This window comes from Calypte anna, chromosome 21 (genome assembly GCF_003957555.1).
Source record: "Calypte anna isolate BGI_N300 chromosome 21, bCalAnn1_v1.p, whole genome shotgun sequence".
In the NCBI taxonomy this organism is placed as follows: Eukaryota; Metazoa; Chordata; class Aves; order Apodiformes; family Trochilidae; genus Calypte; species Calypte anna.
In genome coordinates, this window is record NC_044266.1 from 1,697,578 (window position 1) to 1,713,635 (window position 16,058).

At 48.9% G+C, this 16,058-nt stretch overlaps 2 protein-coding genes across 3 annotated transcripts; both read right to left on the reverse strand.

Annotated features, from left to right (window-relative positions):
* Positions 1-693: 693 nt before the first annotated feature.
* LOC115599498 (myo-inositol 2-dehydrogenase-like) lies at positions 694-8,054 on the reverse strand. Of its 2 annotated transcripts, XM_030463677.1 has the most exons (9): positions 7,808-8,054; positions 7,174-7,704; positions 6,042-6,112; positions 5,670-5,778; positions 4,950-5,080; positions 4,572-4,679; positions 3,470-3,588; positions 2,626-2,782; positions 694-1,900 (listed from the first exon to the last, which is right to left on the reverse strand). In XM_030463677.1, the coding sequence occupies exons 1-9, from the start codon at positions 8,050-8,052 to the stop codon at positions 1,752-1,754; spliced, it is 1,620 nt and encodes a 539-aa protein (XP_030319537.1). In that variant the 5' UTR covers positions 8,053-8,054; the 3' UTR covers positions 694-1,751. The 2 variants fall into 2 exon arrangements, with proteins under 2 accessions (XP_030319537.1, XP_030319538.1); XM_030463678.1 differs by lacking the exon at positions 4,572-4,679.
* Positions 8,055-11,031: 2,977 nt separating this feature from the next.
* On the reverse strand, positions 11,032-15,732 carry LRRC47 (leucine rich repeat containing 47). Its single transcript, XM_030463829.1, has 7 exons — positions 15,094-15,732; positions 14,552-14,998; positions 13,834-13,950; positions 13,290-13,405; positions 13,063-13,165; positions 12,653-12,742; positions 11,032-12,419 (listed from the first exon to the last, which is right to left on the reverse strand). Exons 1-7 carry the CDS (start codon positions 15,730-15,732, stop codon positions 12,180-12,182), a joined length of 1,752 nt encoding a protein of 583 aa, XP_030319689.1. The 3' UTR covers positions 11,032-12,179.
* Positions 15,733-16,058: the final 326 nt, after the last annotated feature.

A 16,058-nucleotide genomic window follows, 5' to 3' on the forward strand; every position in this document is an offset into this window, starting at 1 on the left:
TGCTTTGTAGGTTTTGGAACAGTCATTCAAATTTTCAATGTTAACTGAGGCTTCTTCTGGCAGTATTACCTGATACACTCCAGCCACAGTATGAATGGTATTTTTGGTAATGTTATCTTTGGAAAATGTGTTATTTTTATAGCTGTGGTTTCTTTCTTTCTTTTTTTTCTTTTTTTTTCTTTTTTTTTGTAAGACAATAAAAGCACACGTGGAAACTACAAGACCTGGCAACTAAAGTCTTGCTTATATTGTACAGAAGGCAACCTTGAAGGGCTTGAAGTTGTTTTGCCCTGAAACCCCACAATGGGAAGAAACCTGTTTAAAATATTGCTATAGTGGTTGTATTCAATGAGGCAAAATTATACCTCTTTGCAGGTATCTCTTTTTTTTTTTTTTCCCAATGAATGACTAGAAAATAGAGAATTAAATTGATAGCAATCTTTATCATTAAGACACAGCTTTTCTGAGTTTGAGAAATCAAACTGTTAAAAAGTTTCCACAATAGAATTGCCTTTACTTATAAATGTCACTTCTATTTCTAGTTTTAGTAATATAAATTGCATGTGTAGGAACTGGAACTTGATTGAACTGAAGAACCTGGCAAGAAGTGTCATTTATAAACTAATACTCTCTGCAAGAATGTTATTTTAATACAATAAAAAAAAAAAGCTTTCAAAAGATCTTGAAAACAGGCATGGGAGAAATAGACAGTAGTAAAATCTATCATCTGCAACGAGCTCAGCATGAGAATAGAAAGGTACAAAGAACCTGGTTTAAAAGCAGACTCGCCTGTTGTGGAAGGCACTATCATTTTCTGTGGGGTATATTCCAGATCTGCTGGACTGTAAAAAAAATACCTCAAAATCCATAATCAGACACCCTTCATACACTCAGGAATGTGATTATTGGTTTTGTTTTGCTACTAAAATGTCCATGTACAACATCTGCATTGAAGTCAGGGAAACAGCAGCTGCTGCAGGGAACCCAGACAGCACCCAGTCTGTCACCAACCCCAGCAGCTGCCCAGCCCCATAACAGCTTATCCCTGCTTTCCAGACTCACCAGCTGCTTTCCAAAAACCCCTGGAATAATGCACTGCTGGCACTGAAAACTACAAGTGTGTTGCTCCTCTGCAACAGCCTCAGTTCAGGGCCTTACAACCAAATCTCCCTTCAGTGGTACCTGGATGGTTGGGACACCTCCCTCCCCACTTGTTCATTTTTTTCCCCCCCAGCAAATCCAATCAGAACTTTTTCTCAAAAAGGTTTAGGAAACCCAAGCAATAAATAGGAGGCTCAGAGGTGAGTTGAGAACAGAAATCACATTCCTGCATACACTGAAGGGAAATGGGTAGGGACCAGAGGGATGCTCCTTGGGGTTTTTGGAGCATTAGGTCATCTCACTTGTGATGTTTCCAGGAAAGTCACCTGCTTGCACTGTTCCCATCAGGTTGGTGGTAGTCTACACCATCCCGTGGCCTGAGGAGCATTGGTGCTCCCCCAGGAAAACCACAGAGCTCTCCAGGAGGGAAAAAACACCTGGATGAAACTGCCCAGAACTTCTGGAGGGCCCTGGTAGAGGAAACCCCCGTGGCCTCGCTCCCGAGCACTCCTGGTTCAAAAGTGCCTCCACCTCCTGGGGACAACATCAAAACCACAAGTCTTACTTTGAAGGTTACAGTGGAGACACCCCCAGGTGGACAGAGCTGCCCGTGGCACAGCTTGAGGTCATCCTGCACCTCAGGAAATGTTTCACATGATCTCAGTCTTGATCACAGACGAATCCATCGCTTCGTTCCGCAGGTCAACAGCAGATCCGTTCCTCCAGGACTGCTCAGCAGCTGCAGCGACCTGAATTGTCCAGAGAAACTGCTCTTTGGTTATCACAGGGGACTCTTTGCCTGCAGGGACAGGAACAAAGTGTTGGATGAAACCTCTATAACCACCTCGTCTGCCTTTCAGCACATCACTGCCCACCGTGACTGGGCTGGGGGCCTCAGATTTAAAAAAATCAAGATTCAGCCCCTTCTCCTTCCTGTCCCTTGACTAAAATCCTGTACTTTTGTCATTGTTGCCAGTAGAATAGAACCATTTTCTCCTCTGGGCAGCCAGGGCTCTGGATGAGGGTCTCATTGTCTGCTTTCTTCACGAGTAATGATTTTCCCTCCCCGTTTCATTTCTTCTCAGAACAGTTTCAGATCAACACTCCCTCCCTCACCCATTTCACTGACCTGAAAGTGAGAAAAGCAGCACAACCCCCAACAAAGCCAAGCTGTTCATTTTCATTTACTGAAACCAGGTTAGCTGTTTGCACATTCACCCATCATCTCCTTTATTGCTCCACACAGGTTTTTCCCAAGCTGCACACACTCAACACGTGCCCACTGGGAACCCTGGTACCTGTCCCAGCCCCTCACACCCCATGTTTGCTCAGGGGGAGCCACCTGCACCACACTGGATTAAATTTAACCCTGAAAAATCCCACTCCTAGTTTTCACATCTACTTATTTCTTTATTGGGGCTTCAGGCACAAAGAGCAGGTTGCAACTGGAACAGCTCCCGAGGGAAGTTTTTGCTGAAAACAAATGGAAAGCAACACCAGCCACTAACCCAAGTTTGGTTTTACCTTTCAGGGTTCTCAGGAAGTGTCGGAAGAGCTCCCTGTGTGCATCCCTGAAGCGATCAGCTTGGGTCTGGGAGTACAAGGACACTGAAGTTCCATGCTCTGTGATTCCCAGTGGATTCTGATTATCGACCCGCAACGTTCCTTGGGAGCCCTGAACCTGAAGGGAGGCAGTGAAGGGGAAAGACAAGAATGTTGATGAACTTATGCTTTCTGGAAAGCATACACCTTAACATCTTAACATCTTAAACATCTGGCTAGTCCGTAGAAGCCCTGCTTTGTACAACCAAGGAAAAAAAGCTGCTTCTAAAATCAGGATCTACCCCCTTTGTCTGGATCAGACACAACAAACAACATGTGCTGTAGTACAGCAGCTTCTGCTTATGTGATCCCTCCACTTTTTTGTTTTCCATGTGATCAAAGCTTCTTTTTTTAAGTATTCAACAAATACAACTCCCCAGATCCAGCCCATGCATCTGTTACAATTCATGACTTTTAAGAGTTTACAGTTTGCCCCCGAGTTAACACTTTTCTTCTCCTTTAATACCCTTAACTCTTGGCTTGCTACACACCTAGAAACACCCTGGCAAGACAACAAGTGAACTCTGTAACAACATTTCAGCCTCAGGAGGGCTGACACCAACTCCTGCTCTAGTGTGACTGCAGGCAGCTTGTTACCCCAACACAACACAAGTCAGCAGAGGCAAAATTCGGGTGGGAAAAGAGAAAGTGGGTTGTAGATTCAACAAGCAGAGAGGTACAGAGGAGTTTTGGGAGATGCTTGCAGGCACAAGGGGTCACCACGACAAGGGGACAGCTGGTTCTGGGCTGGGAAGGGAGAACACACCTGGAGTCTCTGCTCACAGCTCTTAGTGCAGTGCTGGCTGATGTCCAAAGTCACAATTGCTCCGCTGGGGAATTTCATGCTGACGGCTACAGAGTCTGCATCCTTCAGGCAGGCCATATCTGAGTGAGAAAAAGGCACCTGCTCACACCAGGAACAGCAAAGCAGCAAGTATGACGACTGCAAAGTGCTCTTCTTCCTCCAAGAGGTGCCACTGGCACCACCAAACCTCCAAGCAGGCCCAGCAAAGCACTTTCTGCTTGGCCTTTATCAGCACTTCTGATGGAGAACAAGGAGCTCTGCAGAGAGATGCAGCCCCAGGGCCTGCCTCCACCTTCCCAGTCAGGGGCTCTCCCTACAGAAATCTGCCACTTCTTCCAACCACATTTGCCTTTGCAGCTTCTTATCTCCAAGGTCAGGCAACTTCCAGCACCTGGTAGATGGTACAAAACCCTTCCCTGGGGCGTTTTGTTTGCTGCATGTCAACACTTCACCATGGGTTAGAGCATTGCAGGCTGTGCCTCCTAACAACAGCCAGTCCAGGTTGGCAGCAGCTGCAATTACCTTAATTAAAACTTTGCATTTCCATTTTAAAAAGGGTATCTTCCAGTTTTAGCCTTACTTTAAATTATCCTGGTAACCCAGGGCATGCCCGTCAGCTTGACACCAACCAGAGTAAGTTCACATCTTTAACTGTGCTGAGAACAACAGGAAAGCACCAGAGAAATGGGAGAAAGCAAAGAGCTGGAAAAGGCTGTGCTGGTGTTCTTGGAAGCATAAAGTTTTGCTGATTATTTTCTGCACTTTGGTTTTCCAACAGCAAACTTGATAGCCCTCAATTACCCCACAGAGTAGCACTCAGTGATGCCTCGACAGAAACCACTTCACATCAGTAGAGAATTGATAAAATTCAGGAATCATCCCAAAATACCCTGCCTACAACTTCAGGAGAAACATACCTTCTATTTCACTAGACTTTTTTTTCCAACTGTCCTATGATGGAACTATTACATCATGGCTATGGTGCTCTCATATGTTTTCTCTCCACAGTTTTAGCACTGAAGACCAGAGGAACACACTAAACTATAAAAAGAATTATTCTTACCTGCACAGAATGCATGGCCCAGTGAAAATATTGTATCTGGTGCACTCTCTCCCAGCAACAAGCTGACAATATCTATCTCGTGCACAGCAGCATTATAAAAAATTCCACCTAGAAAAAGCAATATTGGGCATTAAGGTCTCCACAGTCCATGTGCCCTTCTGAACTGCACTGAGATCAATATAAAAAGCCCTCCACACTGACAAAAGCAGCATTAAAAGAAACAGAAAAGTGCAACAATTGCAAAGGCTGGTAAAGGAAATGCTTCTCAAAAGAGAACCCATGCTACACAGACACAGGGGACTTCCCACCACCACACGGGGCAAGAGACATTTCCAAGTCTTTTGAGAACAAACTTTTGAGAAGAGAGCTGCTGAGTACCTGATGTTTTGAGGAAGCTCAGAGGGGAGGCTGGGTAGATGCTGCTGATGGCAGATATCCTGTGGATCCTCCCCAGGGCCTGGCTGTCACGGACCTTCTTGTAGAGGAACTGCAGGGCTGGGTCAAAACGCCTGCAAAGAGAACCAAGGGATGTGGCACAGCCTTTGGGAGAAGAGGAGGTCACCCAGGCTGCTGTCACCACTGCAGTGCATGGACATAAAACCAAATCAGAGCTCTGCCTGACCCAGCACGTGCACAAAAAAACATGAGCAAAAAAAAAACCATCCTAAAACCATCCTAAAACCACAGACCAACGCCTCAGAGAATGGCACAGCACCACCAGAGTATTTCCTTGTCTGAAGCTCCTACCAGCTGTAGTTGTTTGCATAACCTCAACAGGACTGAGGAAATGTGGACCCCAACTGCCTTTGCCCATTTAAAAAAAACAAAAATGGAGCTTTCACACCTTGAAAGCTTTGTTTGGGTTCCATTAGCATCCATTAGAGAGAACTTCTATTTGAATTGCATGCCAGGGAGATTTTGTCCCCATAAGCATGAGGAATCAATCCAACCCAATTAACTCCCAGATGAACAAAGTTAACAAGCAACAATGAAAAACTAAGTCTGTTCAAGGACAAATTTGGGAAAGCCTGAGGAATTGATGTTGCTTCCAGGCATGTGCTTATCATGTATAAATCAGAAGAAAAATGCTGGTCTTACTTGTAGAATCCACACACCAGAGGTCTGCCACATCTGTCAGCTTCATCAAAACAAGCTTCTGCCATCTGCCTGTCAAAACTGGGCAGCCTCTCACAAAACACACCTTTCCCTGTGCAAAAAGGCAGAGAACACAGCATTACAGGCAGGATAAACAGAGTGGTTTTATCCTGCGAGAACACGTCCATCATTCCATTCTAGGAAACATCAGTGAAACCTTACTGCACTAATTTATCCTTAATTACACAATCAGATAGCCCGAACAACTCAAGGGACACTGCTGAAACAAGAAGCATTCACATTTAATGAGCTGAGCAAGCCTCAAGGTGTGCTCCTGACTGCAGACACCAGCTGCCTTGGCAGCCCTTCTCTTACCTGCTCTCAAAGCTTCTATCACAATCTCAGAGGCATCTTCAGGTGGCAAACAAACAATGGCTCCAGAGACTCTGAAGAAGTCAAAAGAAAGATCTTTTTGAAGGCAGCATTTTCACTAGAATGAATAATGTGCTAAAGCTGGTTGCAGTTAGGGTTATTGTCACAGTGGCTGCTTTAAACTTTGAGGACAGGTTTAAAAAAAAAAAGACAGAACCCCCCCCCAATGTTCTGGATTAGTATCTGCTTGCAAGGGTGATGTATGGGATGACATATAGAGGTTTGGGATGACATACAGAGGTTTGGGATGACATACAGAGGTATGGGACGACATATAGAGGTTTGGGATGACATATAGAGGTTTGGGATGACATACAGAGGTTACAATGACAAGTGGCACAATGGAATTACATTGCTTTTCCTGCACCTTGAAGAAGAAAGGCTTCCAAAGGTGTGCTCTGAACACAAGTTAAAGCCTGCAGGTTAACACATACACTGAAACTGGAAGTACGTGGTACAGCTGCTGCAGAAGCCACCAGTACATCTGAACTTACTACCAGTATTTAGTTTCTAATACCAAATCCACCTTTCTGAGAAGCTGTGCCTTTCACTTTTGCAGTTATATTTAAAATACCAATGTTAGAACGAACTGCAACCACATCACTAGATGTTACTTCCTCACTTCAACTGTAAAGCAAAACAACAAAATCCTTCCCTATTTACAGCAATCCTCGCTGATTTCAGACAGCTACAAAAGAGCCACCAAGCTCAGACAGCTAATTTGTGGCAGAAAAACTGCTATGCAGAAGGGTAGCCTGCTGTTTATTGCTCTATGGCAATGGAGGCCAATAAGGACCCTTTTATACTTCTTAACAAAACTGCCTGCAACTAAACCCCTCTGAGTTTGCATCGATTCTGGGCACAGGAGTCAAACCAAGCCCTTCAAGGATTTCTGATGAAGTATTACATAAGGCTTATCCTGCAGCAGCCCTTCCATCCCACTCTGCTCCCATAAACAAGGTCTGGGGTTGCTGTGGCACAGTGGCATTTTCCAACGAGGGGAAGCAAGCCCCACACCCAGAAGAACAACTGATCCTGGAAGAACCCAGCAGAGGAGTTCAGTGATGGGCAGTACCTCTGATCGCCGAGTGCCACATCGGCGTCCCGCTGCCGCAGCACCCTGGTGCCAGCCAGGAACTCAGCCCCGAAGGCGCGTTCCACCTCCTCCAGCTCATCCTCCACGATGTAGAGCAAGCTGCAGCCGTGTTCCTCCATCAGGCTTTGAAACAAGGCTTTGTGAGCCAACCCTGCGCCGAAGAGGGCGAGGCCGACCCCGCTGCCGTGCTGCCCGACGGGCACGGGGCTGTCGGAGGCCTCGGTGACGGCCCCGCTCGGGCTGCGCCGTTTCAGGGGTGCGGGCGCGATCCTGGTGTGGAGGGTGGGAAGAGCCGGGGGGCAACTGGTGGAGGGAGCGGGGTCTTCCCTGGGAGCGGCCCCGCTGGCGGCCAGGGGGAAGAGGGGAAAGAGAGGCTTGTGGCAGGAGGGCGGCGAGGGGACCATGCCGTAGGTGGTGCTGGTACCGGCCAGGATGATGGAGGGCTGGGAGAGCAGGGAGGGCGCGTCGAGCTGCAGGGGCAAGCCGGGACCGACGTCTGGACCTGCAGAGCTGGGCGAGACAAGAGGAGGGATTAGGCGGGGAGGGATGGAAAGGGAGAGGAGGGGGGGGTTAACCCGCTGGAAGGGCAGAAGCCCCTTGGCCGGGCACTCACAGGAGGAGCGGGGCCCGCAGGCCGTGCTGGCGGAGCAGGCGGCGGTTGCGGTAGTGCCGGCCGGAGGAGAGGTGCTCCAGGATGCGGTCGCGGCGGACCCGCATGGGCAGCTGGCAGAAGGTGCAGTACAGCGTCTCCACCACCGCCGCCTCCCCGGCCCCGCCGCGCTCCAGCAGGTGCCGTTTCACCGACAGCTCCGAGAATTCGGCCGCGTAATCGTGAAGCGTCTTCTTCTTCCGCCCCATGGTGGCGGTCCCGACCCCCCGACCCCCCCCCGGCACCTACCCCCCTTCCCCAGCCTCCCCCGGGTCCCGGTCGCTCCGGAAGCGGAAGGTTCGGACCCGCCGCCGTTGCCTGGCAGCGAGCGGGAGGCGGAGCGGCCCCTGCCCCGAGGGAATCCCCGGTCCCCGTCCGTCCCCTCCAGCGGGGGACACCCTGTGCTCCGTGCCCTGACGACGCCGGGAGAGGGGACAGATCGCCCTCCCAGGCATCAGGGAGGTGACCGGCGGCTGAGCTCCGGCTTCTGCTCCCATCTCTCTGCACAGGAGTCCTCTCACTCCTCTCCAGGACGTGGATCCAGGTCAGGTGAAGCAGCCCCCCCGTGAAGCTGTCACCGACACGAACGCTTGTGGGGTCTTGCAGCTGTAGGTGCGTGTGGCGAAGCTCACCGAGATGCAGAGTGCCGAGCAAGAGCTCAGCGAGGAACTGCAGAAAGCAAAGGATGACTACAGCATGGCCACAGGTACCCGGGAAGGCACCCAAGGAATCACTGTCTTCTCCTGGCTACTGACTTCCATCTTCTTGTGATTCTGCTCCTTTTACCAAGAAAAAATTCTAGGTTAGGTCCTGGTAAGCACAAAGCCTCCTGCTTTCAAGTGCTGCTTACAGAGAGGCTGAAATGCTGCTTGTTTTGAACCCACTCTCCCCTTACCAATACCTGAGAAAACCCAGCAGAGAAAGCTCTGAGTGGTATTCTGGGGCATGCAGTAGATTTTCAGCATGCTGGCAAACCTCTGCTTGTGCTATCAACATTCAGAGTTCTCAGAGTAGCTCCTGCTTCACCCAGTGAAGCTCCCTAACATATATCCCAGCAAAGCACTACAAACTGCATTACCAACTGGTGTTGCTGTGGCTGTAGCATCAGCTTCACCCACACAGAGAGTTGCAACACAGCTTACCTGAAAAAAGGAGCCATGAAGGGTTTTTTTTGGCAGGGATTCAGTTTGCTTAACAGCAGGTGCTCCAACCCTTACAGGTACCATCTCTTCTTTGCAAAGACAACTGGAGATCCAAGAATCCCAGCTTCGGAAAATCAAATCTGAAAAGGAAATGCTCCAGAAGCAGATCAGAAAGAGAGAACATCAGCTCCAAGCCATGTCTGCCAAGGTACCACCCGAGACCACGGTGGCCACTGCTTTTAGGAGAGCTGGAAGCTGGGAATTTGGGCTTCTTGCAGCAGTCCCCTCTCTCATAGCCAGGAGGGGCAGTTGTGAACTGTAAAGCTGAGGTCTCATTTTTCTTTTTAAGTTTTGCAGTCTGAGAGATGAACGGAAACACGACGAAATGATAGCGACGATGGGGAAGGAGAACTACAGTCTTCAGCAGGTAGTTTTTGCCAAAGCTGCTACAGAGGATTCTCACCTTAGCTGCTTAGTTGTGTTTGTTTTAGCCTTGGAGGAGTATGCCACTTTATAAAAGCTCTACTCAATCCAGTAGTTTCAGAGAAAACACCAAGTATAATGAGAGTTACCAGTACTGGCAAGGTTGTTAGCCTGTAGGTTCTGCCCAGGAAATACAAGGATTTGGACCAGAGAGTGGGAAGCTGCTGCCAAGGCTGCTCACTTTGTTCCTCACAATAACAGCTTCATTTATAAATCTCCTCAGGTTGTTGCAGAACAAGAATCTAAACTGGCTGAGCAGAACGAGCTGATCACCAAGTTACAGGAGACAGTCAGCCAGCTACAGACAGAGGTTCGGACCAGCCAGTACCACATCCGCAAGCAGCAAGAGGCCCAAGAGGCAATCCAGAGCCAAGTTGAGGCACTGAAACACAAGGAGCTGCAAACTAGAGTGGTACTGGAAGGCATGGCCAGCAGGGTAAGCAGAGCCTCCTTCAATACAGGCTCCCACCTCCCTCCTGGGAGACACCTCAACTTCACCTGTACGTGGACAAAGTCTGACAGCACAGTCATAGAATCCTAGAATCACAGAATGGGCTGGGTTGGAAGGGACCTCAGAGATCATCAAGTCCAACCCTTGATCCACTCCCCCCGTGGTTCCCAGCCCATGGCACTCAGTGCCACATCCAGGCTCTTTGGAAAGATCTCCAGACACGGAGAATCCACTACTTCCCTGGGCAGCCCATTCCAATGCCTGATCACCCTCTCCAGAAAGAAATTCTAACATCCAACCTAAACCTCCCCTGGCACAACTTGAGACCATGCCTCTAGTCTGTCAATCTAAACCAGTGCTGAAGACTCAACACACACCTATTTCTTTCCTCTTTTATCACAAGTTTGAAAGATATCGGAGCAAAATAATTCAGGCTACGTTCAGTGCAGCAGGCAGCAAAGCTCCCCAGGCAGAGCTGACAGATGAGGAGGTGCTGGAGGCAATGCAGGTACGTGGCTCTTTTTCCAGCAGCCAGCAAGTGGCTGATGAGGTAACAAGACATGCTGCAGTTCTGCTTTCCACCTCATGCTTTCCCACTCCTTTTACACCCCCCTAATTTTCAGAAAATAATCAATGAGCGGATGGAGTTCTATCAGATGCTGAAGCAGAACAACATCAAGGTCCCACCACTCTACAACGACACAACTCCCAGTGTCAAGGGGAGGAAACAGAGTCATGCAGTATAGCACCTATCCGTGCCCAAAAAGCAGCTCCAACAGCCAAGTCAGCACCTCACCAACTTCAGGCTCCCATTCCTTGGTCTTCAGATAGTGACTTACTAACAGTGAAACTCATTTACTAACAAATTAAACTCATTTATCTAAAATAAAGTTCTCTGGGAATATTTACTCCCGTTTTTTCCACTGACTCAGAGCACAATTCACTGTGAATCAGTCATCTGGAGAACTGAAGCTCAGCACTAAGGGCTCCTTGGTTACAAGTAGCTAGCAAGTCTTAAAGTTACCTTTTTTTTCTGCTGCTTCAGCAAATTTGTCTATTTCCATGACTGGAAAACTCACCAATGCCAAAACAAGTCACAGTAATGTACGATGGCAACAGAGGTTTTATTTTTCCATTCAGTGTGCAGGTCCCAACACATGGACGTATTTGACACAGTACCTGGAAGTTCTGTTAAGAGTTCTGTATCATTTTTAACCAGAAAAAAAGGTGGATCTGTAGATCACCCTAGCTTATGAAGAGGTCTGCATTGACACAGGTAGTAGCCCCAATGTAAAAGTCACCCACAGACTGCAAAAATCAGAGCCATGCAAACTACCTGTGTTTTGGAAGATGTCTCTGACATTTCATGTGGAAGAGTGGCAGAAAGCTCCAGAAGGGTCACTCTGGGCAAGAGTGATTTGTTCTGGGGAGACAGGGAGCTTTGGTAGTGTCAGTGAAAGGCAGCATTAGCCCTCTGAACAGAACCAAACTGCATGAGCAAGAGTAAATTCTGTGTTCCATCAACAGTAACTCAACAGGCACACCACAAGCTCACTACAGGTGGTGATTCCATAAGGATGGATGAAGGCTGTAAAATGCACTGGGACACACAAGCCCCTGCAGTCACAATTTTCACTTAAAAAAAGGAAGCTGTGTTAATGTCTGAACACAGAAACCATCACTTTAAAACTCACTCCTCAAGTTCTGACAGCTATTAAAGTTTCTGAATTTTTCCAGATATAAAAATAAAATGGTGCAGAATGAGATGTTAGCAAAGTAGTTTTGCATTCTGGCTTCTGTATTGGTGCACAGCACTTGACTTTGTTTCAGTGCTGTCACCTACTGGATTTCTCAGTTTAGCTGCCAAAAAAAATAATCCAGCTGAAACAGACCAGGAAGAAATAGTGATCTTGCAGAAAACATGACTGCACTCATTTTGTAAACACTAAGACATCATAATGATTATTTTTTTTACACATTAATGTGCTCTGACTTCCAATCTCTGCCCTTAAGTGCATGTTTGAAGATGCTGTTATCTCTGCCCAGTCAGAATACAGATGACTTTCTATTAAGGCTGAAAGAATGCAACACTCCTTGCTGTAGCTTGATCAAACTTTTAGGTACCCAGGCAGGATGCACTGCATCTTTTCTTTAAAAAAAAAGAAAACAACAAAAAACTAACCAGCTCACTGTGCACAGATTGCATTGTTGGACATGGGAAAAAAGGAAAGTGGAGTAAATTTCTTAGCTTTGGTAGCTGCTAACGTAATACAGTCAGAAGAGAGGAGACTGTTGTTAGGTCAGTTTTTGAAGGATAAAGTACTTTCAAGTTTCCGTCTGTGTCCACCACTCGAACCTGCTCCACCACCAAGGGAAGATTCTCTGGATGTATGTTTTGGCTGGGGTTCAAATTCACTGGTCCATGAAGAGCATCTGACTCATTATCTGAGCCTGAGACCTCCTTATTTTCCAAGGTAACTCTGTTCAGTTCTGCAATTTTCTGTTAAAGGCAAAAAAACACAGAGAACAAGATGAATTCTCTTGGAAAGCAGACCAGAAATTTCCAGTTGTGGTAAAACAACATTATTTGGCCTGGTAAGTGAGGGAGAGGGAATAAAAATGCTACTGAAATAAAAATCAACTTCTGTATTCTTCTCAATACACGTCAGCAATTAGATATTTAACTGAGAAGCACACCAAGAACTGACAGGATTATTTTACTCAACTGCTTACCAGAATTAGTGTGTCCATGACATCTTTGCATATCTGTAAACTGGTGTCACTTGTCACCTCCAGAAATAGATCACAGGTCTCTTTTCTGATCTGTAAGAATTTCACAGGTAAAGCCAGACACTTGGCAAAGCTTCAAGACACAAACTGAGTGAAAAGCTTTCATTCAGCTCAGCCAAAGGACTGCCCTTCTCTAGTCAACTAAAACAACATATTCTTGCCCTTTGATGAAGGGCAAGAGTCTTGCCCTTGACTCTGACAGTCAAGCAGAGAGGATTCAGGCTTGGAGGATTTACATTTGGAACAGCACCACAAGTTTCAAAACTGTGGGTATCTTTGAATTTGGAGTTAAATATCTCTCAGTAGGAAGAAACACTAATTTTGACTGACATCATTCCACTAAGAAGGAGTACCTTTGTTTTCTCACTGTTGGTTATTGGCGGGAAAGAAATCACAGTGCCTTCAGCATCCACAAGACATGGGTAGTTATCTTTGCCATCCAGTAACTGGAGATACCTGCCCAGAAAGCCAAAGAAACAAAAAGTGAGCAAGTGAAACAGCAGCTGCACACAACGGCTGAAAACAGTGAGAGAAGCAAGTTAGTTTTGCCAAGAAAACCACCAAAGATCAGTGCACTGACTTGTGGAGCCCTGACACATTCTGACGCTTCTTCTGTTTCCTCTGCTCCTCAGCTTCTGAGTGCAGCTGTCGGAGAAGATCCTTTGCCTTGATCTCCTTCCGACCCAAGGGTGTTATCTGCACCATACAAGAAAACAAACATTTCAGATTGACCCAAACCCTGGGATTATTAAAGTTCTCCTGTTAACAAGCCAGCAATCAAAACCATCCTTCTGTACTTCATTGTTCCTGACACGTTATTCAGGGTGGAAATACACTTTTTGTTTAACACAAATCATCATACTGAGTTTAAACCTTTGTGTGACTTTATGTCCTCAGATAAATACACTCTTAATTGGTCCTGGAATAATACTACATAGCTCTGTGAGGCTTGTTCAAGCAGGCTTTCTTATAGTAGGCTAGCAAGAAAAGCTTCTAAAATAAAGTTTCTGGAATTCATTTTCAAGGATCTAAAGGGTAGAGGAAAAAATGCTTTCCGTTCAACATGGTTCCAGAAAAAAAAAAACAGGAAAAAAGTGGAGGCCCACGGATTCCACCAGCCCTACCTTCAGTTCATCTGGAGGCTGAACAGTGTAGATCAGAGGACTTTTGATCAGCTGCAAGTCGTGAGTGGCAATTGTGGCTGCTGTCCGCTTTTCACAGATGTCTTCATGCAGTTTAGTCTGCAACAAAAAGAACACCACCAAAATATGTCACAAACATCAACATGATTTATTCCTTCTGGGGCTCAGTATTCTTATGGATTTAAAGTTTGTAGCATTATCAGCTAGTTGAGTAATGCTTTGAAAGTAAAGTGAGCCCCACTTGTGAAATAATTTTATCTGAACGACAAGCCAGAAGAAAATCACAGCAAAGTACAGCACATGCCATGTTTCTGAAATGGGAGAGTTTTAAATGAAGAAAAACCCTGCAGAGAAGCTAACACCTGCCACCTAATGGGCAGATGAGGAGTACACCAGGGGAAAGCTCGTCATTATGATACCTTGGGTGGAAGGTTGGGTGTGCAAGAGAGTTTTAGTGATGATTGGGAAACCTGGAGCCAAACCAGGGTACTTCTAACAAACACGGGTTTGCTACTGCATCTCAACAAGGTCCCACAGCAGTTACAAGCTGTTGTTACAGAAGCAACAATGGGTATGATCCCGTGGAAATAGCCGAGCTATTAGGTTCCTCAGAAAAATGAGTTTTGCTTATTATGGACTGCCTGTCCAACTGCTACTGACATTCCTGTCTCAAACTAGGACCAGAGGCTGCAGCAGTTACCTGTGTGGACAGAAACCTCTTCAGAGAGTTTCCTGGCTGTAAATTCACTCCCTTCAGCACACAGCACACAATGAATGGCCGCACATCCTTTACACCCTGGCTCACTTTGACCACCAAGGGTGCCGGGTTCTCAGAGATGTGCAGAACCTTCACCAGCAGCTTGCTCGCCTCTTCCAGCTCGTCCTGCTCCCCATCCCCACCGTCCTTCTTCTGCTGCTTCTCCCTCTTCTTCTTCCTCGCCTCCTCTCTGCTGCTCTCAGCCTTCCCCTTCCCGCGGCCCCCCGCCCTCAGGTACTCCAGGATGGCTTTTGTCTGGCACCCATTCACCATCTTCTCCAGCCGCTTGTCCTTCAGCTGGTTGCCTCTGAAGTTGGTCTCCTTCAGACGGGGGCAGTCGGCCAGAGCCGCGGGCAGCTCCTTCAGCTGGTTGTTGGCCACGTCCAGGCTCTGGAAGAGACAGAGATAAGAGACAGAGGTGGAGGTGGAGATGGAGACGGAGATGGAGACAGAGAGAGGGTGGTGATGGAGGGGGCTGCTCCCACCTTGAGTGCCGGCAGGGCGGCGATGTCAGCCCCCAGCTCCTCCACCTCGTTGTCGGCAGCTTCCAGACGGCTGAGGAGCGGGAAGGTCCCGCTGGGGCCGGCGGCGTGGGGCAGCAGCCGGCCGGGCAATACCCGCAGCCGGTTCCCGGAGAGCAGCAGCGCCTGGAGCTGCGGGGCGGCGCGGGCCAAGCCCGGTCCCAGCTCCCGCAGCCGGTTGCCGCTGAGGTTGAGGCTGCGCAGCTGCGGGAAGGCCGGGGCTGAAGCCGGGGCTGCCGCCGGCTCCTCCGCCCCTCCCAGCTCGGCGGGCAGCCCCTCCAGGCCGTTCCCGGAGAGGTCGAGGAGGCGGAGGGCCGGCAGCGGCCCGCCCAGCCCCGCACCCAGCCCGGCGGGGCCCAGCGCGTTTCCCCGCAGCACCAGCGTGTGTAGGGCAGGCAGGGCGGCGGCCACCCCCGGGCCGAGCTCCCGCAGCTCCGGGCACCCACTCAGCTCCAGCGACTGCAGCAGCGGCAGCGCCAGCAGAGCCGGCGGCAGCCGCCCCCCCTCCGCAGCCACCCGCTCCGCTACCGCAGCTCCGGGCAGGCTCAGCTCCCGCCGCCGCTCCCGGCCCGCAGCATCCAGCTCCGGCCAGGCCGCCGCCATCGCGCCGCGATCCCCGCCCCCGGCTGCCGAGGGACCGCCCCGACCCGGCCCCATTCCCGGCACCACCCCGCTCCCGGCCCGGCACCGCTCCGGCTCCACTCCCGGCACCGCCCCTGCCCGGCCCGGCTCCACTCCCGGCACCGCTCCCGGCACCGCTCCCGCCCCGGCACCGCCCCTGCCCAGTCCGGCACCGCCCTGGCAGGGAGGGCTCTCGGCACCGCCTCTAAATGCAGCGGTACCAGGCTCTTGCTAAACAATTATATTAAAGACGTGCGATCAAAAATAAAAGGCGTGTTTAACATAAGAGATTTTTCCCCCCCCCCCTT